Source organism: Oncorhynchus gorbuscha, linkage group LG10 (genome assembly GCF_021184085.1).
Source record: "Oncorhynchus gorbuscha isolate QuinsamMale2020 ecotype Even-year linkage group LG10, OgorEven_v1.0, whole genome shotgun sequence".
Taxonomy (NCBI): Eukaryota; Metazoa; Chordata; class Actinopteri; order Salmoniformes; family Salmonidae; genus Oncorhynchus; species Oncorhynchus gorbuscha.
The window spans coordinates 74,055,653-74,083,541 of NC_060182.1; the positions used below are offsets into that span (position 1 = coordinate 74,055,653).

Sequence of the window (27,889 nt, forward strand, 5' to 3'; positions counted from 1 at the left end):
TAAAGAAGAAAACAGAAATCTGAGTGATATTAAATGTAGATACATGTAGCAGTAAGGACATGCACTTCTTAATATTTTAGAATATTTATTATTTATAGTTTTGCAAATAAATTGACTACATCAGTGCAGAATAAGGCAATAGCAACAATCAAAATAAGGCAATAAATCAACTATTTACATAGGTGTTAAAATGTTTCTACTTTGCACAGAAAACAAAATCTATTAGTTTTACATTATGGCAAATCAAAACTAGGCATCATTATAATCAAAATAAAGTTGCATCAATATATATTTTCTGCATTTTACTGTGATTACGAGCATTCAATTTTAGCATCATGTATTTCATGGTATTGAGTGTACAGATTTGAATAGTTCCTTATATATGTGTTCTGTTTTTGTTCTATTAATGTTGCATGGTTTGTATGTATATCATTGCGTATTAATTTTTCAGACTCATGATCATTTATACCTTATATCTATATATGACTGTTGAATAAAGAGCAGACATCAGAGATCATTCATAAATGCATATGGCAGTGGATTAACAAGTTCCTCTTCATTATATGTACAGCATAACAATTTGCAGAGATGTCTAAAAACAGCAATGGTCTCAGTGGTGTACAATTCCATGGTAACAGAGTGACACTGAGACTCAGATATTTTACTTTAAAATGTATGTCAAACCAAAATCAATGATTGCAAAGTTAAACAAACCATACAACTCTATGCACAATGACTACTTTTAAAGCTGCATTACGTAACTTTTTGGGCAACGGGACCAAATTCATATAGAACTATGAGTTATAGATCTGTCCTTTTCTTTGAAAGCAAGAAGTGTTAGATCTGTTCTATGTGCGCTATTTCTATGCTTCCAGTTCTTACGTTTCATTTTTGCGTCTTATATTTCCAGTTTTGTACACCAGCTTCAAACAGCTGAAAATGCTTCATTTTTAGTTATGGAAATATATTTCACAGTGGTTTAGATGGTACAATGATTCTCTACACTCTACATGCTTGTTTTGTCACATAAACTGAAATTAGGCAAACTATTACAATTTCTGCAAACAAGGAAACAACCACCAAAAATGCTGGTAACAGAATGAGGCACAAACTCTCATTCTGTTACAAAACTTTGCATTTGCACTGTTCTTCAAGTAAATGTATTTTTGTAAAATGTTCTGATTTTATGCGAAGAAAGTAGCCTATGTCAGATAAAAAAAATTCACAACAGACCTGATGGGAACAGCAAATTTGTCAGTAAATGTATTTTTGGGGGAGAAAACTAAATAAGCTAGACAAGGTGGGATCATTTTGTGTCAGTAAAATTCATTATGCGAGAAATGGTGGTGGAAATGCTTTTATGTGCAAATATTTACAGTATATAAAAACCATCATATCGAAGTCAATTGGAGTCACATGATGCTGCAACTCAGGGGTCGACCTAACATCGTAAATGTATATCCGATACATATCATACAATGTGTTACGAATTTGCAAAAGGTATGATATGTTAAGAATTCCAATTTGTTGTGGCTAATGTTAGCTAGGTGGCTAGGTGGTTAATGTTAGCTAGACTAGGGGTTAGGGATTAAGGGTTATGGTTAGGAGTTAGGTTAAAGGGTTAAGGTTAAGGTTAGGGAAGGGTTAGTTATCATGCTAAGTAGTAGCAAAGTTGCTCACAAGTAGTAAGTAGTTACAAAGTTGATAATTAGCTCAAATGCAAACGTTGTCCATGATAAGATTCAAACAGACAACCTTTCGGTTGCTAGACTTTCCTGTTATACACCCACCCCGACCAGCCACCTTACATTTATTTTTGCTTTATGTAACCTTCTGTCTTATGTAACCATACCAAACTGATTTGTATGTCGTAATTGCGTTTACTATGTTATGTCTAGTCTATGAGACCAGGCTGAATGCTATTGTGTGGTCCACCCACTATGACTTTGGAAGAGGCAAGTCACCCCGATAGATGTCAGTATTGGATGACCATTCCTGTCTGAGGAAGTTGGGAGATGATGTGTATTTGCCAAAGGTTTCATGTTCGAATCCAGCGAAAGAAAGTTGTTTTTGATATTTTTGCTTTATGCCTCTCCCAAATCCTTAACCTTTACCTTAAACATTTGGAGTTAATGTCTAACTTTAATAATTCTGAGTTAATGCATAAACTTAAAGAAAAATTCCACCCGGAAATTATCTTTTGGTATTTGTTTCATTAGTTCATTGTTGACATAGTCCCAAAATGTTTTGCTTCTCTGCAATCAAGTTTTCAAAATATGCTGCAAATTGCATCATACGGGGATGATTTATGTATTTTGAAAATGACATATTTTTAAAACTTGATTGCAGATTTTCTTTATGCAGATTTTTGAATATTCCGAATTGGATGGAAACCTAGCTGCTGTCACTCTGTTACTGTGGAATTGACCTGGTCTCAGCGGAAGTAATTACATTGACAAAGTTGGCTTTTACAACGCTACCTGTATCATGGGGCTTGTATGCCAATTTGTGTACTTATATAGTGTACTAGGTAAACACTCAAAACATTGAACTGTATATATTAAAACTTGGTCATAAATGAAAGCACAATTAATAAGAGCACAATAATAATCTGACTGATATTACTCCTCAATGGAGGGATTTATCATACTGTATTCCTTCCTCCCAGTCACTCCAATTCAGCCCCATCAAAAAATGTCATTTTCTCAGACTGCATAGTGTCTTTGATCTGTTTGATAGATGAGGCTGTTTCATCTGAGATGGGCTCAGCCACAAACACATGTGTCATTTTTTGGGTTATGAAAACCGTTTCCTTGTCAGTGCCTGACATTTCCCTAACTACATGCCTCTCAATAACTGTTTGCCCATCACTCTGTGTTTTGTTGGTGTCGTCCACTGACCAAGATGCAGAAGAAACTCCGGCGGTCCCTGTCTGCAATCCAAAATCTGTTAAGAGTGTGGCCTTCTGTGTGTCTGGTATTGCTTGTATATTGGATGTGCTGACATGTGTACCAGACTCCAGTTTTAGGGTGTCCACTGATGAGGAGGAAACTCCGGAGGACATCGGAATGGTGACTTTATCTGCCAAGTAGGGTTCAAAGGCAATCAATTCTGTCCTTGCTGTGGAGGTGATGACATCACCCTGTACCTCAGTGGCAATAGGATCAGAATATTTGACTGTGACTTTGGTTGGAGAGGCCAATGGTGGACCAAATTGTTCGCTTGTGACTGTTGAACTAATATCTGCAAAAGCATCCGATGAGTGTACTGAAAAGGTCAAGCTGGCATCCTGTTCCACAGAGTCAGGGCTTTTCTCACTTCCTCCTTTCTCAGAAGTGTCTTTTTCTAAAATCTTAGCAGATTCTGAAGGAGAAGATAGTCCAAATGTGGGAAACTTAACCCACCCAAATTTAGATTTTTCTTTCGCTTCTTCCTCTTTATGCACAGACTGGGTTTCAACACTGGTTTGAGCATTTAGTTCGGTTTTCCCTGAGGCTGTTATATCTTCCCTTGAGCCTGTGAGCTTCTTATCCACTTCCTCTAATTTGGGAACATCAAATTCAACATCAATGCTTCTTAATACCTCCCCAAATGTTGTCAAAGTCAACTTTGGTGATTTCTCTGGTCCTTGTGGTTTTACTTGAATCTCATAATTCTCCAAAATAACATTTGGATTTATATCATCATGTTCATTCTCAGGTTTGGATTTTGAAATGCTCAATCTGGGCATTTTAAAGGTTGGAAGTTTGAATTTACTAGGTGAGCCTTGACCTTTGCTGGGGGAACCATGGCCTTTATCATCAATTGTCAGTTTTGAAACTTCAACTTCATGAACATACACTTCGGCTATTGCCATTCCACCTTTAACTGAGGGCCTTTCAGATCCAGCATCATGTAGCTGTACTTCTCTAGATCCTTTAATGTCAACTGTGTCCCCGTGTTCGGGTAAATCAATTTGTAATGAAGCTCCAAGTAGTTGATCTATAATTTCTACCCCAGGCACTTTAATATCCTTCTCTGTATCAGAGACATCAGAGACTACAACCTTTGACATTGCACCAAATTTTGGGAATTTGAATGTTGCCATTTTGAATCCCATCTCTGATGTTTCTAGTTTTCCATCAACTGATAAATCTTCATGTTTCATTTCAACTTGACTCTCCAGAGCTTTCATTTCCACCTCAGGCTCTTTGACCTCCACATTTCCCTCTGAAAGCGAAATGTCCACCTTTGGATGACTGACATCAATCTCAGGTGGTTTCACTTCTTTTTTGGAAAACAATCCAAATGACATCTGTGGTATTTTCATTTTCACATCAATTTCTGTAGCAGCTCCATCGGGCATTTCAATTTCACCAGAAGGCACTTCGATATCAACATCAGGTGGTTGGACCTCCACTTGGTCCTCTGGTAAAGTGACATCTATGACTTTCTTTGATACACTGAAATCCATCTCAGGACCTTTTACCTTTGGCAATGATTTTCCAAATTTGGGTAGTTTGAACTTACTTCCTTGTCCCTCAAGCTCAATATCATGTTTCACTTCAACTTGAATCTCTGGAGCTGTCATTTCCACCTCAGGCTCTTTGGCCTCCACTTTTACCTCTGGAAGAGAAATATCCAACTCTGGAACACTGACATCAGCCTCAGGTGATTTCACTTCTGGTTTTGAAAACCATCCAAATGACATCCGTGGCTTTTTCATTTTCACATCAATTTCTGTAGCAGCTCCCTCAGGCATTTCAACTTCACCAGAAGGCACTTTGAGTTCAATTCCAGGTGGTTGGACCTCCACGCTGGCCTCTGGTAAAGTGACAATTTCAAGTGTTTTACTCTTCACATCCACATCTATAGATGGGCCTTTAAGTTCAACACTTGGCTTTTCAATGTTCATTGCTGACATTGTCAGTTTGAGTTCTGGAATTTCAGATCCATGAACCTTTATGTCCTTGTCCACATCAGGTACCTCTACTGTGATGTTTGGAGCTGCTGCTCCAAATTGAGGGAATTTTAAAGTTGGCATTTTGAATCTTGAGGGGGAGCCTACGGTATCTTTCACCTCAATTTTAATCTCTGGAGCTTCAATTTCTATCTTAGGTACTTTGACCTCCACCTTTTCTTCTGGAAGAGAAATATCCACCTCTGGAAGACTGACATCAACCTTGGGTGCTTTAACTTCTGGTTTTGAAAATCCAAATTTGGGGAATGACATTCGGGGCTTTTTCAATTTCACATCAATATCTTTAGAAACTGCTTCTGGTATTTCAACTTTGACAGAGGGCACTCCTACTTCAACATCAGATAGTTGGTCTGCTCTTCTCTCTGGTAAGTTGACATCTACATCTGTCTTTGAGATACTTAAGTCAAATTCAGGACCTTTAACCTTCGGCAATGAGATTCCAAATGTTGGTAGTTTGAACTTACTTCCTTGTCCCTGAAGCTCAATTCCATGTTTCATTTCAACTTGAATTTCTGGAGATTCAATTTCCACCTCTGACTCTTTGACCTCCACCTTTACCTCTGGAAGAGAAATATCCCCCTTTGGAAGACTGACATCAATCTCCGGTGCTTTCACTTCTGGTTTTGAAAACCATCCAAATGACATTCGTGGCTTTCTCATTTTTACATCAATTTCTGTAGTAACCCCCTCAGGAATTTCACCTTTACCAGAAGGCACTTTGAGTTCAGTGCTAGGTGGTTGGACCTCCACGCTGGCCTCTGGTAAAGTGACAATGTCAAGTCTTTTGCTCTTCACATCCACATCTATAGATGGGCCTTTAAGGTCAACACTTGGCTTTTCAATGTTAATTGCTGACATTGTCAAGTTGAGTTCTGGAATTTCAGATCCATGAACCTTGACATCCTTATCCACATCAGGTACCTCTACTGTGATGTTTGGAGCAGCTGCTCCAAATTGAGGGAATTTTAAAGTTGGCATTTTGAATCTTGAGGGGGAGCCTACTGTATCTTTCACCTCAATTTGAATCTCTGGAGCTTCAATTTCCATCTCAGGCTCTTTGGCCTCCACATTTTCTTCTGGAAGAGAAATATCCACCTCTGGAAGACTGACATCAACCTTGGGTGCTTTAACTTCTGGTTTTGAAAATCCAAATTTGGGGAATGACATTCGGGGCTTTTTCAATTTCACATCAATGTCTTTAGAGACTGCTTCTGGTATTTCAACTTCAACAGAGGGCAGTCCTACTTCAACATCAGGTAGATGGTCTGCTCTTCTCTCTGGTAAGTTGACATCTACATCTGTCTTTGAGATACTTAAGTCAAATTCAGGACCTTTAACCTTCGGCAATGAGATTCCAAATTTTGGTAGTTTGAACTTACTTCCTTGTCCCTCAAGCTCAATTCCATGTTTCATTTCAACTTGAATTTCTGGAGCTTTAATTTCCACCTCTGACTCTTTGACCTCCACCTTTACCTCTGGAAGAGAAATATCCCCCTTTGGAAGACTGACATCAACCTCCGGTGCTTTCACTTCTGGTTTTGAAAACCATCCAAATGACATTCGTGGCTTTCTCATTTTTACATCAATTTCTGTAGTAACTCCCTCAGGAATTTCACCTTTACCAGAAGGCACTTTGAGTTCAGTGCTAGGTGGTTGGACCTCCACGCTGGCCTCTGGTAAAGTGACAATGTCAAGTCTTTTGCTCTTCACATCCACATCTATAGATGGGCCTTTAAGGTCAACACTTGGCTTTTCAATGTTCATTGCTGACATTGTCAGTTTGAGTTCTGGAATTTCAGATCCATGAACCTTGACGTCCTCGTCCTCATCAGGTACCTCTACTGTGATGTTTGGAGCAGCTGCTCCAAATTGAGGGAATTTTAAAGTTGGCATTTTGAATCTTGAGGGGGAGCCTACGGTATCTTTCACCTCAATTTGAATCTCTGGAGCTTCAATTTCCACCTCAGGCTTTTTGACCTCCACCCTTTCCTCTGGAAGAGAAATATCCACCTCTGGAAGACTGACATCAACCTCAGGTGCTTTAACTTCTGGTTTTGAAAATCCAAATTTGGGGAAAGACATTCGGGGCTTTTTCAATTTCACATCAATGTCTTTAGAGACTGCTTCTGGTATTTCAACTTCAACAGAGGGCACTCCTACTTCAACATCAGGTAGATGGTCTGCTCTTCTCTCTGGTAAGTTGACATCTACATCTGTCTTTGAGATACTTAAGTCAAATTCAGGACCTTTAACCTTCGGCAATGAGATTCCAAATTTTGGTAGTTTGAACTTACTTCCTTGTCCCTCAAGCTCAATTCCATATTTCATTTCAACTTGAATTTCTGGAGCTTTAATTTCCACCTCTGACTCTTTGACCTCCACCTTTACCTCTGGAAGAGAAATGTCCCCCTTTGGAAGACTGACATCAACCTCCGGTGCTTTCACTTCTGGTTTTGAAAACCATCCAAATGACATTCGTGGCTTTCTCATTTTTACATCAATTTCTGTAGTAACCCCCTCAGGAATTTCACCTTTACCAGAAGGCACTTTGAGTTCAGTGCTAGGTGGTTGGACCTCCACGCTGGCCTCTGGTAAAGTGACAATGTCAAGTCTTTTGCTCTTCACATCCACATCTATAGATGGGCCTTTAAGGTCAACACTTGGCTTTTCAATGTTCATTGCTGACATTGTCAGTTTGAGTTCTGGAATTTCAGATCCATGAACCTTGACGTCCTTGTCCACATCAGGTACCTCTACTGTGATGTTTGGAGCAGCTGCTCCAAATTGAGGGAATTTTAAAGTTGGCATTTTGAATCTTGAGGGGGAGCCTACGGTATCTTTCACCTCAATTTGAATCTCTGGAGCTTCAATTTCCATCTCAGGCTCTTTGACCTCCACATTTTCTTCTGGAAGAGAAACATCCACCTCTGGAAGACTGACATCAACCTTGGGTGCTTTAACTTCTGGTTTTGAAAATCCAAATTTGGGGAAAGACATTCTGGGCATTTTCATTTTCACATCAATATCTTTAGAAACTGCTTCTGGTTTTTCAACTTTAACAGAGGGCACTCCAACTTCAACATCAGGTAGTTGGACTGCTCTTCTCTCTGGTAAGTCGACATCTACATCTGTCTTTGAGATACTTAAGTCAAATTCAGGACCTTTCACCTTCGGCAATGAGAATCCAAATTTTGGTAGTTTGAACTTACTTCCTTGTTCTTCAAGCTCAATTCCATGTTTAATTTCAACTTGATTTTCTGGAGCTTCAATTTCCATCTCAGGCTCTTTTACCTCCACCCTTTCCTCTGGAAGAGAAATATCCACCTCTGGAAAACTGACATCAACCTCGGGTGATTTCACTTCTGGTTTTGAAAATCCAAATTTTGGGAAAGACATTCTGGGCATTTTCATTTTCACATCAATATCTCTAGAAACTGCTTCTGGTTTTTCAACTTTAACAGAGGGCACTCCAACTTCAACTTCGGGTAGTTGAAGAGCTGCTCTTCTCTCTGGTAAGTCGACATCTACATCTGTTTTTGACACACTTAAGTCAATTTCAGAACTTTTAACCTTCGGCAATGAGATTCCAAATTTAGGTAGTTTGAACATACTTCCTTGTCCATGAAGCTCAATATCATGTTCCACTTGACTCTCTGGAGCTTTAAATTCCACCTCTGGCTCTTTGAACTTCACCTTTCCTTCTGGATGCAAAATGCCCACCTTTGGAAGACTGACATCAACCTCCGGTGCTTTCACTTCTGGTTTTGAAAACCATCCAAATGACATTCGGGGCTTCTTCATTTTCACATCAATCTCTGTCGCAGCTCCCTCTGGCATTTGAACTTGACCAGAAGGCACTTGATTTCAACATCAGGTGGTTGGACCTCCACTTTGTCCTCTGGTAAAGTGACGTCTATGACTTTCTTTGATAAACTTAAATCAATCTTAGAACCTTTTACCGTTGGCATTGATATTCCAAATTTGGGTAGTTTGAACTTACTTCCTTGTCCCTCAAGCTCAATATCATGTTTCACTTCAACTTGAATCTCTGGAGCTGTCATTTCCACCTCTGACTTTTTGACCCCCACACTTCCTTCTGGAAGAGAAATATTCACCTTTGGAAGACTGACATCAACCTCACATACTTCAGGTTTTGAAAATCCAAGCCCTGGAAATGAAATCCGTGGCTTTTTCACTTTCACATCAATCTCTGTAGCAGCTCGCTCAGGCATTTCAACTTCACCAGAAGACACTTTGAGTTCAACATCAGGTGGTTGGATCTCCATGTTGGTCTCTGGTAAAGTGACATCTATGTCTTTCTTCGATACACCTAAATCTATCTCAGGACCTTTTACTTTTGTTAATGAAATTCCCTGATTTGGCAGTTTAAACTTGCTTCCTTGCCCCTCCAGTTCAAGTCCTTTAGTCTTCACATCCACATCTATAGATGGGATCTTTACACTAGATTTTTTAAAGTCACTCTGTTTTTCAAAGTCAACTTCATGTACTTTTCCTGATATTGACAGCTTGGGTTCTGGACTTTCAGTTCCATGAAGTTTGATATCCTTGTCCACATCAGGTGACTCTACTGTGACAATTGGAGCAACTGCTCCAAATTTAGTGAATTTTAAAGTTGGGATTTTAAATCCTGTATCTTTCACTTCCACTTGAAGCTTTGGAACTTCAATTTCCACCTCAGGCAATTTGACCTCCATGTTTCCGTCGGGAAGAGAGATGTCTGGTTTTAGCACACTAACATCAATCCCTGGGGCTTTAACTCCAAATTTGGGGAATGACATCTGTCGTTTTTTAATTTTCACATCAATATCTTTATAAACTGTTTCTGGTATTTCAACTTCAACGGAGGGTACTTCGGCTTCAACATCCGGTATTTGGATGTCTCCTCTCCCGACATCAACAGATTGGACATCAATGCCCATAACTGCTTCTTCAATGTCAGATGAAGGTACCTCTGGCATTGTTTCTGAGCTTAAAGTTCGTATTGTAGGTGTTTGAAGGTCTGTCACATGAGTTTTGATAGTGGAATATTCAGAATCTGGTACTTTGCTGAGTTTAATTTCAGCCTCTGACATTTTCATTTCAAGGTGCAATGCATTGCTTTCATCTTTGACCTCATCCTTCTTTTCCACCGAGGTGTCTCTTTTTGGTAGTCCAATCCCAATGTCTGAGAATCTAATATCCGTTTGTGTTATTCCAAACATAGGCATTGAAATATTTGTTTTCTTTGACTTCTTATCTAATCCTTTAGTGTAAGTGGCAGGTATACGATTTCTCTCCTCAGAAGTGATGGTTGGCCCCTCAGGTACTGGTACTGCCAACTTAGGCTCCAGAATTTCACCAGTCTCTTTTTCCTTTTCCACTTTGTTGGGAGTTCCTTTTTGTTGTATAGTTTCCATTCCAGCTTTCTCTATGTTCTCTCGTTTATGGAGTTCAATTTGGATTTCATCCTCATTGGTCTTTCCAGCTTCCTGTTTTGTTTTTGTATGGTCTATTTCTGTCATAGTAATAGGTTCATGAGCACCTAGATCAAAAAGTTGGGTCTTTGGCAATTTGAATGTGGTAACTGAGCTCCTGCTCAACTTTTCTGGTGAAGCATTTATGTCAGTCTTTTTGACATACGTGTCCAACTGTGCCTTTATGTCTGTGATTTTAGACAGTGTGGCATCTACTGTCACATCTACTCTTTCTGCATTCACGTCTGTCATTGTGATTTGTTGATGAGCAGGCAGGCCTGCAATGTCACCCTTCGGCAGCTTGAACCCTGGCAATTTGGAGACAGCCTCTTTAACTCTATCAACGTCTATAACCATCTGTACAGTCTGCGCCTGGATTTCTTCAAAAGGAAGAGTGAATGCTGTTTTAGGCTGTTTTATCACTGGGGCCTTGGTGCTAGTTAATGATGCATCTTCTATGCCTGGAATCTCAATATCCTCACGGCTTGGAAGTATCTTTAACCCCCTATCCTCAACTGTAAGGCCTTTCACGTCCTTTTCTACAATCTTCACATCTGTCATTTTTATGGGTTTGTCAGTAACAAAGTCAGCAGGGTCCACCCTCTGCAGTTTGAATTTGGGAGCAGATCTTGTACCAATTTGTGCTAAAACATCATCAATGCTTCTCTCTGTAGGTAACTTTGAAGCTTGTATTTCCATCTGCGAGTCTGGTTCCATTGTAATACTGATGACGTTAGCATGTATGCTAATTTCCTGTGCATTCACATCAGTTTTAACATATGTTTCCTTCAAGTGTTGATCTTGTCCAATCTGAGGGGATTTCCTGATAAATCCTCTATCTGACATGTCAAGGCAGATGTCTACTTTTGGCATGCTCATTTCCTTATCAGTGGAGGGTAGGGTTTTCCCTGAACTCTCATTGATGATTACTTGAGTGTTGATATCAATTGGGAGTTGACACTCCTCCAGCTCAGTATGTGATACAACAGTTGGGCTCAGCAATGTATTGTCATGTGCAGACAGATCAGATGTTATCATATCTGTTCTTGGTGTCTTCAGGTTTTTTAGTGATACTTTTACTGGTATGTTTTGCTTGTGTTTGTCTTTTTTCTCATTTCCCTTGAATGTAAACTTTAGTTCTGACCTCTCTTTATTCTCTTTCTTCTTTGTCTTTCCCTCTGGAGATTTCTTGGTTGAGGGACTTTCTTGATCAGCAAGAGCAACTGTTATGTCTGTGGTTTTCAAAGTTTTGTCCAGACTAATGAGTTCTACCTTGTGTTTTTTAGTTTCAGAGGCTGCCAGGTCTGGAATAATGCATTCATTTCTTATCTTGGTGGGTTCAATTTTTTCAGATTCTGATTCTAACACATATACTTCAGATATATCTACTGATGCGCTCTCTAGACCATCTGGTGAGTGTATGTCATCTTGACTCTGTTGGTTTTCCATACCCTCTACACGTTCTACAGTTAGTATGTCTATGTCCTGGTCCGGCTGTTCAACAGACATGCTCTTGCGGCCCTTCATCTTCATGCTTGATAACTTTATCTTATGCTTCTTTGTCTTGCCCTTGACAGCCTCCTGAGATTTTATTGGCGACTCTGTGTCACTTGTTGTAGGGCTAAGCTCCAGCTTCCTCTTATCATCGGCCTCTGAAGTACTGTGAGACCTCTTAAAATGGGACTTTTGACTTTTGCTGAAGGAGGGGAACTTGGGCCAAGAGATTCGGTCACCATGCCTTTTTGTCTTTGAATGTCCCCTCATTTCCGGAGAGGAACCTTCTTTCACCTGTAGGATAACAAAAAGTGAATAGCTGATTGATTGCTGAATGAGTAAAAGAGCCAAAGACATAACACTACTCTACATATCCAGAAAAAGAACATAGTGATAGTTACTTGGATGACTTCAAGGGCTGGTTCCCTCTCAAGTGTGGATGTCTTTATTGGTTTGCGTTTCAAAAGTAACTCCATCTTGTAAGGCTGGGCATGTTCCAATATCTGTAGAGCATCTTCATATGTAACATCGTCAAAATACACAGTGGCACTGAGTATCTGATCACCTGAATGAAAAAAAGGAAAACATAGAAATACCAATAAATCAACATTTGAACTGTAGAACTCTAGCATATAGGATCATTCAAAGCCAAAAATGTGGGAGTCTCTTACCCTGGATAGCAAAAGCAATCTTGGCTCCGTTACTTCACATTTAACCTATTTCACTCCACATTTCACTGATATGTCCTTTGCTTTCAGGTTAACTTTTTATAGGCTATAGGCTACTTTTTTGGTTCAGCTTCTGAAAGAACATGGCATGAGCTGGTTGTCTGCTTACCCTCATGTACACTAAGAAGCTTTGAGGCTGGTGACTCTGGCCTCACTTCTTTGATGAAGATTCCCTTCTTCCCTCCACTTACGACGAGGCCCTCGGCACATGTCTCTCTTGCCATTTTCACAATCACTCCTGACTCTGGGCTCTGAGTTTACACAGGAAAGAAAGAATGAAAGAAAAACACGAGGAATGTTGAACTACCAACATGTTATGTACCGCCAATGAAACCCTGAAGCCATGCTTCTCCATGAGTTAAAGATAATGCAGTCTTGTCTGACCTCCAGTTGACTCATCTTGGCAGGGGAGCGCTTTTCAAACAGGGACCCAAAACCTCTCTTTCCTTTTTTGCCACTCCCACCTCCACCCTAAAATGAATGTTAAAGAAATCAGACGGTGTGACAAATTTCACACTGAAAGTCAACATGATGGTTGGATGAAATATACAGCATTGTACCTGTTTATCACTGTCCTTGTATTTGTCAGTCTCAGGGTATTCATCTACAGGGGAGGATCCTTGAGGGCGAGGTCTCTCCCCCTCTATAAACTCAGATGAGTCTTCACATATCTACAACAAAAATATGTTCAAAGTAAGTTCCTTTTGTTACTATATGGAGATTCATTCAAATGAGTTGGGTGTCTTTCCCATAGTCTTTAGTATTCACATGATGTCCACCAATGCAAACAATAAGTTTGCCATATCAGTATATCCACTCACTGAATCATCCACCGTGTCAGGCTCTGGTCCCTTCAGCCTTCGTCCAGACCCTACTCAAAATGAAGAATAAAAAGAGAAAAATAATAAGAGCATATTTAGTAAACCACCACAGTTCTCAAAAGGTTGCAACCCACTGGTTGGTGCTTATTTATAAAACCCTCTTAGGCCTTACTCCCCCCTATCTGCGATATCTACTGCAGCCCTCATCCTCCACATACAACACCCATTCTGCCAGTCACATTCTGTTAAAGGTCCCCAAAGCACGCACATCCCTGGGTCGCTCCTCTTTTCAGTTTGTTGCAGCTAGCGACTGGAACGAGCTGCAACAAACACTCAAACAGGACAGTTTTATCTCCATTACTTCATTCAAAGACTCAATCATGGATACTCTTACTGACAGCTGTGGCTACTTTGCATTATGTATTGTAGTCTCTACCATCTTGCCCTTTGTGCTGTTGTCTGTGTCCAATAATGTTTGTACCATGTTTTGTGCTACTACCATGTTGTGTTGCTGACATGTTGTTGTTATGTTGCTACCATGCTGTGTCATCATGTGTTGCTGCCTTGCTATGTTGTTGTCTTAGGTCTCTCTTTATGTAGTGTTGTGTTGTCTCTCTTGTCGTGATGTGTGTTTTGTCCTATATTTATATTTATTTATTTTAAAAATGTTATCCCAGCCCCCTGTAACGTCGTTTGTCTGTTGTAAGAAGAGAGTCAGACCGAAATGCAGCGTGTAGGTTACTCATGACTTTAATGAAGTAAATCGCGGTACATAAAATAACTGAATACGAAAACAACAAACGGAACGAAACTAATTACAGCCTATCTGGTGAATACAACACTAAGACAGGAACAAACACCCACAAAATACAACGCGAACTCAGGCTACCTAAATACGGTTCCCAATCAGAGACAACGATAAGCAGCTGACTCCAATTGAGAATCGCCTCGGGCAGCCAAGCCTAACTAGACACACCCCTAATCAGCCGCAATCCCAAATAATACAAACCCCAATACGAATACAACATATAAACCCATGTCACACCCTGGCCTACCCAAACATATAACACAAACACAAAATACAATGACCAAGGCGTGACACCCCCGTCCCCGCAGGAGGCCTTTTGCTTTTTGGTAGGCCGTCATTCTAAATAATAATTTGTTTTTAACTGACTTGCCTATTTAAATACATGTTAAGTAAAATAAAATACAAATAAAGCCTCAGAATATCTCTCATTAGGTAACCAGGTATTAGATAATATTTCCATGTTTTGTTCATATCTATTGTGAATATTATCGGGATATAACATTATCAAAATATTTCAGATGTTTGTCCCTCCCTCCCTGTCTGACCAGGGTATCAGAGTTCTTTAGAGATACTAAAGCCCAGGAGCAGATTATTGGAAGTTCTTCCTGGCAAGAATTCCCAAAGGAACCAGCTTCCACAGCTGCCTGTTAAGTGATCCACTCTATTGATCTGGAGATTTAACTCAAAATGTGCCTTGAAGTCTGCAGTAGGTAAGGGAGTGTAGTTTTCAAAATATATTATCCGGATCAATGTGATTGTTATTATTATCATCTTTGATATACAATCATACTGTGATCATGTTTTCCCTTGTCAAGTTACCCCTGCGCTGATGCCACTTGAGTATCCATTTCTGAGAATAAAACAAATATTCAAAAACAAATAATGCTATGAATGTTATCACATTAGCTGCTGAGTACCCTCGTGGTTGGACCGAAGCTTCACAATAGGCCTACTGGAAGAGTCACTGGTCAGATCATTGCAGAGGTGAAAAGCAGCGGTGTCTCATAAAATCAGAAGATGCAGTGGGGTTGAATAAACTCTCTTTATGTTGATGTGAAAATCAAGATTGTCTATCAAAAATGCTGTAACAAGGTTACAGGTGAGACAAGTTCCCCGCTCAGTATTATCTAATGCTGAGTTTACATTCTGAGATGCTGTATGTGATATCGATTGACTTAGGCAAGTAAACATGTTTGATGTGTTCTGGTCGAAACATTGCAAGCAATAAAGTGTAGAGAGCCCAAAAAATGTATGAAAACATTCACAAGATTTTAGAATCGTAAATGAATTGACATTGTATGCCCCACTTGAAAACATGCTGGTTAGTTTGAGCGATAAGTAATGGGGAATTGCTGTGTATACAATTCTTTGTTTGCTTGTGAGTTTGTGTGTATACAGTGATGTTAACAGACACTGAGAGACGAGAAGCAAGTACATGGAGTGAACGTTAAATAAATAAATAACTGACATGAAACAAACAAGGACAGCGTCTGGACAGGAGAAACATAACGACAATAATGCTGACACTGGGATCAAACCAAGGAACAGACAGATATATCAAGGCTCAGGTGGTTAAAAGGGAGTCACACTATGCAGTAGAACAACTTTTTCGACATGACCATGTGTCAGTGCTGTGCCAGTGTGTCAGTATTAAACTGCACATACAGTGCCTTCAGAAAGTATCCATACCCCTTGACTTCTTCCACGTTTTGTTGTGTTACAGACTGAATTCAAAATGGATTAAATAAATACAAATCCTCACCCATCTATACACTATACCACATGGCTGGTGTGTTTACGGACATATTCAATCAATCCTTATCCCAGTCTGCTGTTCCCACATGCTTCAAGAGGGCCACCATTGTTCCTGTTCCCAAGAAAGCTAAGGTAACTGAGCTAAACGACTACCGCCCAGTAGCACTCACTTCCGTCATCATGAAGTGCTTTGAGAGACTAGTCAAGGACCACCTCCACCCTACCTGCTTACTGCCCAAATAGGTCCACAGACGATGCAATCTCAACCACACTGCACACTGCCCTAACCCATCTGGACAAGAGGAATACCTATGTGAGAATGCTGTTCATCGACTACAGCTCAGCATTTAACACCATAGTACTCTCCAAACACGTCATCAAGCTCGAGACCCTGGGTCTCGACCCCGCCCTGTGCAACTGGGTACTGGACTTCCTGACGTGCCGCCCCCAGGTGGTGAGGGTAGGTAACAACATCTCCACCCCGCTGATCCTCAACACTGGGGCCCCACAAGGGTGCATTCTGAGCCCTCTGCTGTACTCCCTGTTCACCCACGACTACGTGGCCATGCACGCCTGCAACTCAATCATCAAGTTTGCGGACGACACTACAGTGTAGGCTTGATTATCAACAACGACGAGACGGCCTAAAGGGAGGAGGAGAGGGCCCTCGGAGTGTGGTGTCAGGAAAATAACCTCACACTCAACGTCAACAAAACTGATGATTGTGGACTTCAGGAAACAGCAGAGGGAGCACCCCCCTATCCACATCGATGGGACAGTAGTGGAGAGGGTAGTAAGTTTTAAGTTCCTCGGCGTACACATCACAGACAAACTGAATTGGTCCACACAGACAGCATCCTGAAGAAGGCGCAGCAGCGCCTCTTCAACCTCAGGAGGCTGAAGAAATTTGGCTTGTCACCAAAAACACTCACAAACTTCTACAGATGCACAATCGAGCGCATCCTGTCGGGCTGTATCACCGCCTGGTACGGCAACTGCTCCGCCCACAACCGTAAGGCTCTCCAGAGGGTAGTGAGGTCTGCACAACGCATCACCGGCAAACTACCTGCCCTCCAGGACACCGACACCACCCGATGTCACAGGAAGGCCATAAAGATCATCAAGGACAACAACCACCAGAGCCACTGCCTGTTCACCCCGCTATCATCCAGAAGGCGAGGTCAGTACAGGTGCATCAAAGCTGGGACCGAAAGACTGAAAAACAGCTTCTATCTCAAGGCCATCAGACTGTTAAACAGCCACCACTAACATTGAGTGGCTGCTGCCAACACACTGACTCAACTCCAGCCACTTTAATAATGGGAATTGATGGAAATTGATGAAAAATATATCACTAGCCACTTTAAACAATGCTACTTAATATAATGTTTACATACCCTACATTATTCATCTCGTATGTATATGTATATACTGTACTCTATCATCTACTGCATCTTTATGTAATACATGTATCACTAGCCACTTTAAACTATGCCACTTTGTTTACATACCCTACATTACTCATCTCATATGTATGTACTGTACTCGATACCATCTACTGCATCTTGCCTATGCCGTTCTGTACCATCACTCATTCATATATCTTTATGTACATATTCTTTATCCCTTTACACTTGTGTGTATAAGGTAGTAGTTTTGGAATTGTTAGGTTAGATTACTCATTGGTTATTACTGCATTGTCGGAACTAGAAGCACAAGCATTTTGCTACACTCGCATTAACATCTGCTAACCATGTGTATGTGACAAATAAATGTGATTTTATTTGATTTTATTTGAATGGCAAAGTGAAAACGTGTTTTTTAATGTTTGCAAATGTATTGAAAATTAAATGCAGAAATATATGTTTTACATAAGTATTCAGACCCCCATTAGCCAATACTTTGTAGAAGCACCTTCAGCAGAGATGACAGCGGTGAGTCTTTCTGGGTAAGTCTGTAAGAGCTTTCCACTCCTGGATTGTGCAAAATTTGCCCATCATTTTTTACAATATTCTTCAAGCACTGTCATATTGATTGTGGATCATTGCTAGATGTAGCGTGGTTCATCTGCATTGTGTACTTTTAGTTAGGACGCTGCCACAACTGAAGGTCTGCTAGTTGAATTCTTTTGATTTGCCCTGCACACGAAGAGACAACACACATTATGTTAACCCTTGGCTCAGTCCTGGCTCTCAGACACCTTGCTGGCTGAAAGTCAGGCAAAAGAGCACCAAAAGGAAATAACAGGAGCTGCGTGCACACATTCAATGCACAACAGCACACCATATAATACAAGTAAAATGATACAGAACATAATTCGGACAAAATAAAAGACATACATGCACATGAAGAGACAACACACATTATGTTAACCCTTGGCGCAGTCACAGCTCTCAAGCACCTGCGCAAGCACATGGACACTCACTCAAACACTGTCCCAAGTACTCACAAGTTACAATAGATACCCTAGATAGTGAGTTTTGTGAAACTTGTTAACATAAATCTTTATATTATCCACATTGTAACAAACTTATGGTAGCATAACAGTACATTGTGTAACATTACCACGGTTTTATATTGAACAATTTCGGAGCCAAGGAAAACATACCTTGCTAGCCAAAGGTCAGGCAAAAGAGAACAATAAGGTGGTACTGAAATACAGATAACCCGCGATGGGCCAAACCAAAATATGTACAATACTGATATGAAAAAGTGTTTTTACACCAAATAAATACATAAGCTATGCAGCTGTAATTAACTAAAAGATTAACTAAAAGACTAAGAGATTTGTCTTGCTGAAAGGTGAGTACATCTCCCAGTGTGTGGAGAAGGAGAGTCCAAAATGCAGCGTGATGATGATTCATGATATTTTAATGAAGGAAAAAACTATACATGAAGAAACTACAAAATAATGAAATGAGAAAACCGAAACAGCCCTATCTGGTGCAAACACAAAGACAGGAACAATCACCCACAAAACACTCAAAGAATATGGCTGCCTAAATATGGTTCCCAATCAGAGACAACGATAAACACCTGCCTCTAATTGAGAACCACTCCAGACAGCAATAGACTTTGCTAGATACCCCCACTAAGCCACACACCCAATACCTAACAAAACCCCAAGACAAAACACACCGCAATAAACCCATGTCACACCCCGGCCTGACCAAATAAATAAAGACAAACACAATATACTTCGACCAAGGCGTGACACAGTGTCTGATGGAAAGCAGACTGAACCAGGTTTTCGTCTAGGAATTTGCCTGTGCTTAGCTCCATTCCGTTTCTGTTTTGTCCTGAAAAACTCCCCAGTCCTTAACAATTACAAACATACCCATAACATGATGCAGCCACTATGCTTGAAAATATGGAGAGTAGTAACTCAGTAATGTGCTGTATTGGATTTGCCCCAAACATAACACTTTGTATTCAGGACAAAAAGTGAATTGCTTTGCCACATTTTTTAAAGTATTACTTTAGTGCCTTGTTGCAAACAGGATGCATGTTTTGGAATATTTGTATTATGTCTATGCTACCCACACAGCCTACCCTCACTGTAGGCTATCTGCTAGCTGTTGGCTAGAGCACACGTGCCAAGACTAGAGTAGGCACTTTTGCTATTTAACGCAACATTTTTTGACAAAACTATTGTGACAGAAATCAGTAGAGTTAAATATAGGATGAAAACACACTGAACTTTCAATTTTTATTTAGTTAAATTAAAAGGTAAGCAAAAATATTTTGTGCACTAATGTGCACTACTGTCACGCCCTGACCATAGAGAGCTGATTATTCTGTTTATTTTGGTTGTTGGTTATGTTGGAGATGTTTATTCTCTATGTTGGTTAGGTCGGGTGTGATTTAGGGTGGGTTATCTAGGGGAATTGTATTGTATTTCTATGGTGGCCTGATATGGTACCCAATCAGAGGCAGCGCGCACCAGCGACTCCTGTGGCGGGCCGGGCGCAGTGCGCACTAACCAAGGTTGCCAGGTGCCCAGTGTTTCCTCCGACACATTGGTGCGGCTGGTTTCCGGGTTGGATGCGCGCTCTGTTGAGAAGCAGTGCGGCTTGGTTGGGTTGTGTATCGGAGGATGCATGACTTTCAACCTTCGTCTCTCCCGAGCCCGTACGGGAGTTGTAGCGATGAGACAAGATAGTAGCTACTAAAACAATTGGATACCACGAAATTGGGGAGAAAAAAGGGGTAAAATGTAAAATAAAATACAAATCAGTTGCCAATTAGACGGAAACCTAGCTAGTGTTGTGAAATGTAAAAATCATCATTAGTCCATAATAATCATGATGTCAAGACAATAAAAGAAGCTCCCGAGTGGTGCAGCGGTCTACTGCATCTCAGTGCTAGAGGCATCAATACAGACACTCTGGTTTGAATCCAGGCTGTATCACAACCGGCCCGGGTTTGGCTGACGTAGGCCGTCATCGTAAATAAGAATTGACTTGCCTAGTTAAACAACTACTACTACTATGTTTGCTTGTCCAACACAGGTTCAGCCAAGGCTAATTCAACCACATAAGAACACTTTCATGGAGAAATTCTTATATCAAGAGGGCTTACCTGAAGGAAATATCTCACCCTTAAAGCTAAAGTAGCAACCTGCTTTATCCATTTAATACCGCCTCAGACAGATTCCACTCAACCAACAGACTGGATGAAACTCCCAACATAGCTGCTATGTTTTTGCTCCCAAGAGAGTAAGAGCAATCAACCTTTGATGAAGGGTGGATACTGCCCATTTTTTGGGTTCCGGTTCAGTTGCAGCTCAGCCTTCTAGATCAATCTTGTAACAGTATGAGTAACACACAGCAGGGGACAGTCTGCCAAATCCTAGGACTGGAGTTGCAAATCCTATTTTAAATACTTCTCATGAAGGTGTGGATGTTCTCCAAAATACATATTTGTATATAACCATTTCCACTCCTACAGGGGATGTACACCGCAGCTATAAATATAGAAATATTATGTCAACTTTACAGTAGTCATTTCCACTCACATCTCACAGAGACTTCTTTACACACTTTTTTCCTTCAGATTGACTGATTTTCAACAAACGCTGTATACATGTTCAGAGAGAAGGGTAATAATGGAGAGGGTCATGACTGTGGAGAGAGACAGTGGACGGTGTTCTCTGAGGAACAAGGGGACTCTCCCTGTGTGGGCTGAAAGGAAGGGCGTACTTCAAATCATCCGGAACAATTCCAAATTGATATCTCAATTAAAAAATAGAATTGCTGATGTTCATGTTATATTATATTTTGTTGGCAGGGGCTGGCATATATTCCTCATACCAAGACTGGCACTTAGCGTGGAGAAACTCCCTACTCAAATATTTGTTAAATGGGTGCAGCAAAAAGGTGACACACTAAAAGTATCTAAGTTAATTCACTGTCTGCCATACTTTATGTAAGTTGTCCCTACAAACTGTGTTGACATAGTAATTGCATACTGTAGGCAGGTGTAGTTAGGTAACCAGTTTTATAGTTGGTGTGTGATTGTACATTGAGTTTTATGTGATTACACATTTAAATGATTCATTTTGCAGGCCTTCTCTCCGTTACTGTACAATTTAAAAGGTCCCCTCAATGTTCAAATGTATTTGCACATCTCTAAAATTGTGCAAGTCACAAACAATTATAACAGTTGGGTAAGTAATCTGTAATAATGTCTAACCACATCGTACATGACAATGTAATTACGGTGTAAAACACATTGTTTTAGTGACACTTATATAAAGTGGGACCAAATAATGAATTCTGCATTCCATCAGGTAATACCATAAATCAATGGCCATTCAAGGACAGGGCCCAACTCACAGACACGTACTGTCTGCACATTTCTGCTCTGTTTGTCCTCTGCTGTTCAGGACCCAAAACACATTAGTCGATATGACTATTACTTTATAATAGCAAAATATTTTACATGGTAAAGATTTGACAAAACAGTACAGGGAATATGTTGGAACATTTCATTGAGTTAATCTAGCATGACTCACGTCGGGTGCAACTGCACCATTGTCTTTGGGTGTGGTCACCCTCAAGGCTGCGTCTAGCTAGCAATAATGTGGTAGAGAATGGGCCTCAGTCTCCTCCCTGAACAACGTGTTAGGCTGTAAAACTAAATGTTACTCTCAGTCTTAAACAGAGCCAACATCAAATAGTAAATAGTCATGCTTCTACACCCGGGCTTCTACTCTGGAATTGCTTGCTGTTTGGGGTTTTAGGCTGGGTTTCTGTACACCACTTTGTGACATCAGCTGATGTATTTTATTTTATTGATTGGAATTTGGTTGATGTGCAATTTCCTGTTAATAAATGGGATTGCACCTTGATATGTGGAAGGCCATTAACAATCTTGTCTACAAATGCATTTGTATCAACAGTGGCTACATAACTATTTTGTAATTGTATATACTCAAATAAATAATGTCATAATAAAAACCTGGAGCACTACAGCATCGTGTTTTCCTCTAACAACTTTATCAAACATCTTCTCTGAACATAACCAGCTGACGCATGACCCTTATTACAGCCATTTGTCACGCCCTGATCTTAGAGAGATGTTTTTCTATTTGGTTAGGTCATGGTGAATTTGGCGTGGGCATTCTATGTTGTCTATTTCTTGGTTTTTGGCCGAGTATGGTTCCCAATTAGAGGCCATATCATCTTGTTGTCTCTGATTGGGGATCATACTTAGGCAGCCCCTTTTCCCACTTTCTGTTGTGGCATCTTTTTTTTGTTAGTTGCTGGTTTAGCGCTGCATTACTTTACGTGTCGTTTATCTTTCTTGTTTTTGTGGGTTGTTCATTTAATAAATTCTACATGTACGCCTACCACGCTGGCATTTACTTCCTCATAGGCCCTGGGAGGACCCTGAGCTCTGCTCATTAGCCAAATACATTAGCCAAATGAATTACATGTCCCTCGTTTACAGGGAAGCAGGGCATGATTCCTATCCAATTTTAGAAGAGACACAAGCTCCTTTCTCTGGGGGGTGGTTTGTTTGCATTTAAAGTATAATCAGATTTCTGACAGGGAGGAAAAAACAGAATTGGATTTCTCCCCACGATTATGTGGACATGGGACTGTGATCCCGCATGCTTTCAATCTAGCAGGCCACAACATTAATTGATACCTAACGCAGGAGTTTCATAATGGTTTAGGAATTCAACTATCAGAATTAGCCCCTATTCTCACATGATGCCCTCCCAATACTAGTACAAAAAATAGCCCCACTGGAAGAGAGTACATGTCCATGCATATATTACATTTATAAGCAAACAATAAGTGAATACCCACCCTCTAATGGGACCTGTACTGCTGAATACTTCTATACAGAGGGGCAAAGTACAATAATATGTCTATAAAAGTCAGCAACATCCCCCAGACTATCTGTAAGAGATTGCCAATGTATATGGTGTATAATTGATGATATCGTTGATGATATCTTAAATGGACTTTCAATGGGCTCTAATGCTGAGTAGACCATCTATTACAGTAATTCTGGGCCAGTATTTGGCACAGGTCTCTGCTCAGGGGAGAGGGCACTTATATCTCATTAGATCATCGCCATCCCTGCCCCATTTTGGCTTCAGTCTCTCCCAGGCCTAGGAATTCACTTTCCTCCATAACCTTGAGCCTGTGCCCAAGTAAAGCACTTTTTGTACAAAAGTATGATACAATAAATACTGCATTGTAAATGGAATGCTTATATTAGTCCTATTACACACAAGTGTGTAATGGAAATGTGTTTCTTGCACACCCCAACTCCCCCTGAGACACCCACAGGGAGTGGGGTCACAGCCAGGGTCACCACTGTACAGCAACACAGGAAAAATGAGGGTTAAGTGTCTTGTTTAACAGCACAGCAACAGAGATTTTTACCTTCTAGGCTCCGGTATTCAAACCAGCAACCTTTCGTTTACTGGCCCAACGCTATAACTTCGAGGCTACCTGCCGCACAATGCATAAAATCAATCAGAAAGCAATGTGAAATTCACAATAGTGTGTTGTATAAAAAGATTCTGATTAACATTTGGTTGAGTTGTCAATGAATTCAAAGTGAAATCAACAGAAAATGTCACCCTGTCATTGGATTTAGGCTAAAAGGTTAAAAAGGACACAATTCCCTTACGTTGATGACTTTTTGCAAATCCAATCAGTGTTCCACATTGACTCAACGTCATCACAAAGATTTTCTTTGTTGAAATGGCATGGAAACCATGTTGATTCAATCAGTTTTTGCCCAGTGGGATGGACCCTTACAGATTATGTTAGAGAATAACATTGAGATGATATGGACTGCATTAGTCAAGAAAATGTAATTATTTAAGTCAAGATAATATGCAAAAATAAACATTATTTGAACATGTCAAGGACAAAATCATTTACATGATCAAAATCTAATAACAATGTCCACAAATCACAAATCTAGCATTTAAAGAAAATATGGGCTATGTTACAAACGTTCAATGAGTTCGGCCTTCAGAATTTGTGTCTATATGAAACTTAAATAAGTTAAGTTTACATTGTGAATGACAGATGGTGAACTGTGCATTCATCATTTGATACATTCTGCCTCGGCCCTTGGATAATAACTATACCCCTGGAAAAAAGTACATCAACTCATGTAAACACATCAAGTACATCCCTATGCAGCAGGCACACCCAGGCAGCACACTGCAGACACACCCATCCACACACTGCAGGCACGCAGACAAGCAGCAGGTCAGCAACACGACTCAGCACTCTGCTCTTAGCAGCAGCAGCCTCCCAACACACTCACTCACACATGCTGAGCTCTAGCGCTGAATCAAGGAATAGTTGAGGACAACCATAGAAACAGAGATAGGAGAGAGAGGGATGCCCACCTGTGCCCAGTGAGCCATGCCAGTTGGGGAAGCCCAGGTTGAAACAGTCACACATGTTGTCGGTCCACCGGGGTCCTGGGAGGGAGAGGGGGTCCTGTCCTGGGACTGGCAGGCGGCAGCACAGCGGCCCTGCCCTGGCTACTGATGAGCTCTGGCAGTTTCCCTGTCCTGGCGGGGCTGGAACTGCAGCCTCTGCCTCAAACTGCCTTCTCTCAGTCAGTCACAGCTGGAAGGGATGAGTCGCAGGACCAGAGAGAGAGTGAGAGAGGAGAGTGAAGGAGTGAGCAAATGAACAAGCGGCCAGTGAGACAGAGGGATTTCTGCAGCATCCACAGTCGGAGCAGTCCACACTGGAGTGACGCAGGGCTCTTCTAATTTCTCCTGTAAACATAGACCTCTGGAGCAGCACACTAACCCAATTATGGGAGGGGCTGCCCCCCCACCCCTCTGTTCAGCCCCCCCCCCTCACCAGCAGTATTGATCAGACTAATCTCTCACAGGACAAGATGCTACATATTACAGTAGTTGAGAAACGGGTATAAGAGGGAAAGGCAAAAGAGGAGCTAAACACAGACTTTAGAGAGTGTGTATATAGGGTTTGATCAGAGAGAGGGACGATGATGAAACATTTGAGGTGCCGCAGTGGTGCCTAGTCACCTTGTCTGTGTCTGGGTGTGTTTTCAAAGGGATGCTTCCTGTTAAATGATTTAAGAGCCTGGGCTAAAATAAAGTATGAGCTCACAGCAAGAGAGAGAGAGAGTAGGACCGCTGCATAGCAACCCAGGCCAGACAAGCATCATGTACAAACCCACACAGGGAAAAGACAGTATCAGGCACTAAAAGCCAGGCACTAATCAGGCACTAATCATAAAGGTAAGCTTTGCGTAATGGATTGTCAACTGGTTAGGATGAGAGACCTTCTTTGTAGCTTGTCTACTTGCAATCCTTGGGTGTGTTGTTAGTCAGAGACTACTACGGTCAGGTTAACTGACTGGGGCTGTTCCATGGCTGTGCTGGTGTACATCTAAGATGTGGACCTGTGTTTAACATTATATAACATGCACTTATTTAGAGAGAACAGAGATGAAACATAGCTGGTCATCCATAAACTATAACACTGATTTATTATCCCATCTTTAAGTGTATTCGACATTAAGTGACGTTTTACCCCAGAGTGAGCAGTACATTAGACATGATGTTTTGGCAGAGGGCGATCAATACAACACAAATGCAAGGCAGTATACTGTCCATGCAGGGCAGTAATGTGCAGTTGTCGAAAGTTTACATACACCTTAGCCAAATACCTTTTAACCCAGTTTTTCACAATTCCTGACATTTAATCCCAGTAACAATTCCCTGTCTTAGGTCAGGTAGGATCACCACTTTATTTTAAGAATGGGAAATGTCAGGATAATAGTTGAGAGAATCATTTATTTCAGCTTTTATTTCTTTCATCACATTCCCAGTGGGTCAGAAGTTTACATCCACCCAATTAGTATTTGGTAGCATTGCCTTTAAATTGTTTAACTTGGGTCAAACATTTTGGGTATCCTTCCACAAGCTTCCCACAATAAGTTGGGTGAATTTTGGCCCATTCCTCCTGACTGAGATGGTGTAACTGAGTCAGGTTGTTATGCACGTGAGTGAGGACCCAAAAGCGGTTTAACAAATACAGAGTCCTTTAATGTCAAAACACAGGGAAGACATAGATCCTCTTCAGATGTATATAATGGCAAAATAGACAATCCGCAGAGAGGGCGACAAATGAATCATAAAGTCCTTCTGATACTTTCAGAAGAGTCCCCTTCTTAGCAGCAGAGGAGAATAGCTGGGTTAGCGGCGACAGACTGCTGGTCTCTCTGGGTAGGCGTGGGTCGTAGAGGACAGAGGTACCTGATCACACGTAGCATCAGATGAACAGGCAGATTCCGACAGGACGGGACAAGGGTGAAGCAAACAAGACGATAGTTTGGTTCTGCCATGAGAAACTCAAACGAGAATCTGACAAAGACAGAAGCAGGAACAGAGAGAGAAATAGAGACCTAATCAGAGGGGAAAAGGGAACAGGTGGGAAAAGGGTGAACGAGGTAGTTAGAGAAGATGAGGAACAGCTGGGGGAAGGAGAGGAAGAGAAGGTAACCTAATACGACCAGCAGAGGGAGACAGAGTGAAGAGAAAGAACAGGAACAAGACATAATATGACAATACATGACACAGGTTTGTAGGCCTCCTTGCTCGCACACTCTTTTTCAGTTCTGCCCACAATATTTCTATAGGATTGAGGTCAGGGCTTTGTGATGGCCACTCCAATACCTTGACTGTGTTATCTTTAAACTATTTTGCCACAACTTTGGAAGTATGCTTGGGGTCAATGTCCATTTGGCAGAACCATTTGCAACAAGCTTTAACTTCCTAACTGATGTCTTGAGATGTTGCTTCAATATATCCACATAATTTTCCTCCCTCATGATGCCATCTATTTTGTGAAGTGCACCAGTCCCTCCTGTAGCAAAGCACCCCCACAACATGATGCTGCCACCCCGTGCTTCACGGTTGGGATGGTGTTCTTCGGCTTGCAAGCCTCCCTCTTTTTCCTCCAAACATAACGATGGTCATTATGGCCAAACAGTTATATTCTTGTTTCATCAGACCAGAGGACATTTCTCCAAAAAGTACGATCTTTGTCCCCATGTGCAGTTGCAAACCATAGTCTGGCCTTTTTATGGCGGTTTCAGAGCAGTGGCTTCTTCCTTGCTGAGTAGCCTTTCAGGTTATGTCGATATTGGACTCGTTTTACTGTGGATATAAATACTTTTGAATCTGTTTCCTCCAGCATCTTCACAAGGTCCTTTGCTGTTGTTCTGGAATTGATTTGCACTTTTCTCACCAAAGTACAATAATCTCTAGGAGACAGAACGCGTCTCCTTCCTGAACGGTATGACAGCTGCGTGGTCACATG

At 41.0% G+C, this 27,889-nt stretch overlaps 1 protein-coding gene across 1 annotated transcript; it reads right to left on the reverse strand.

The window, feature by feature from the left end:
• Positions 1 to 68: 68 nt before the first annotated feature.
• On the reverse strand, positions 69 to 20,738 carry LOC124046547 (neuroblast differentiation-associated protein AHNAK). Its single transcript, XM_046367038.1, is given in 8 exon segments — positions 69 to 8,767; positions 8,770 to 12,222; positions 12,330 to 12,493; positions 12,766 to 12,907; positions 13,041 to 13,127; positions 13,217 to 13,327; positions 13,478 to 13,527; positions 20,622 to 20,738. Coding segments are annotated over 8 exon segments (10,158 nt in total). The 5' UTR covers positions 20,674 to 20,738; the 3' UTR covers positions 69 to 2,668.
• Positions 20,739 to 27,889: the final 7,151 nt, after the last annotated feature.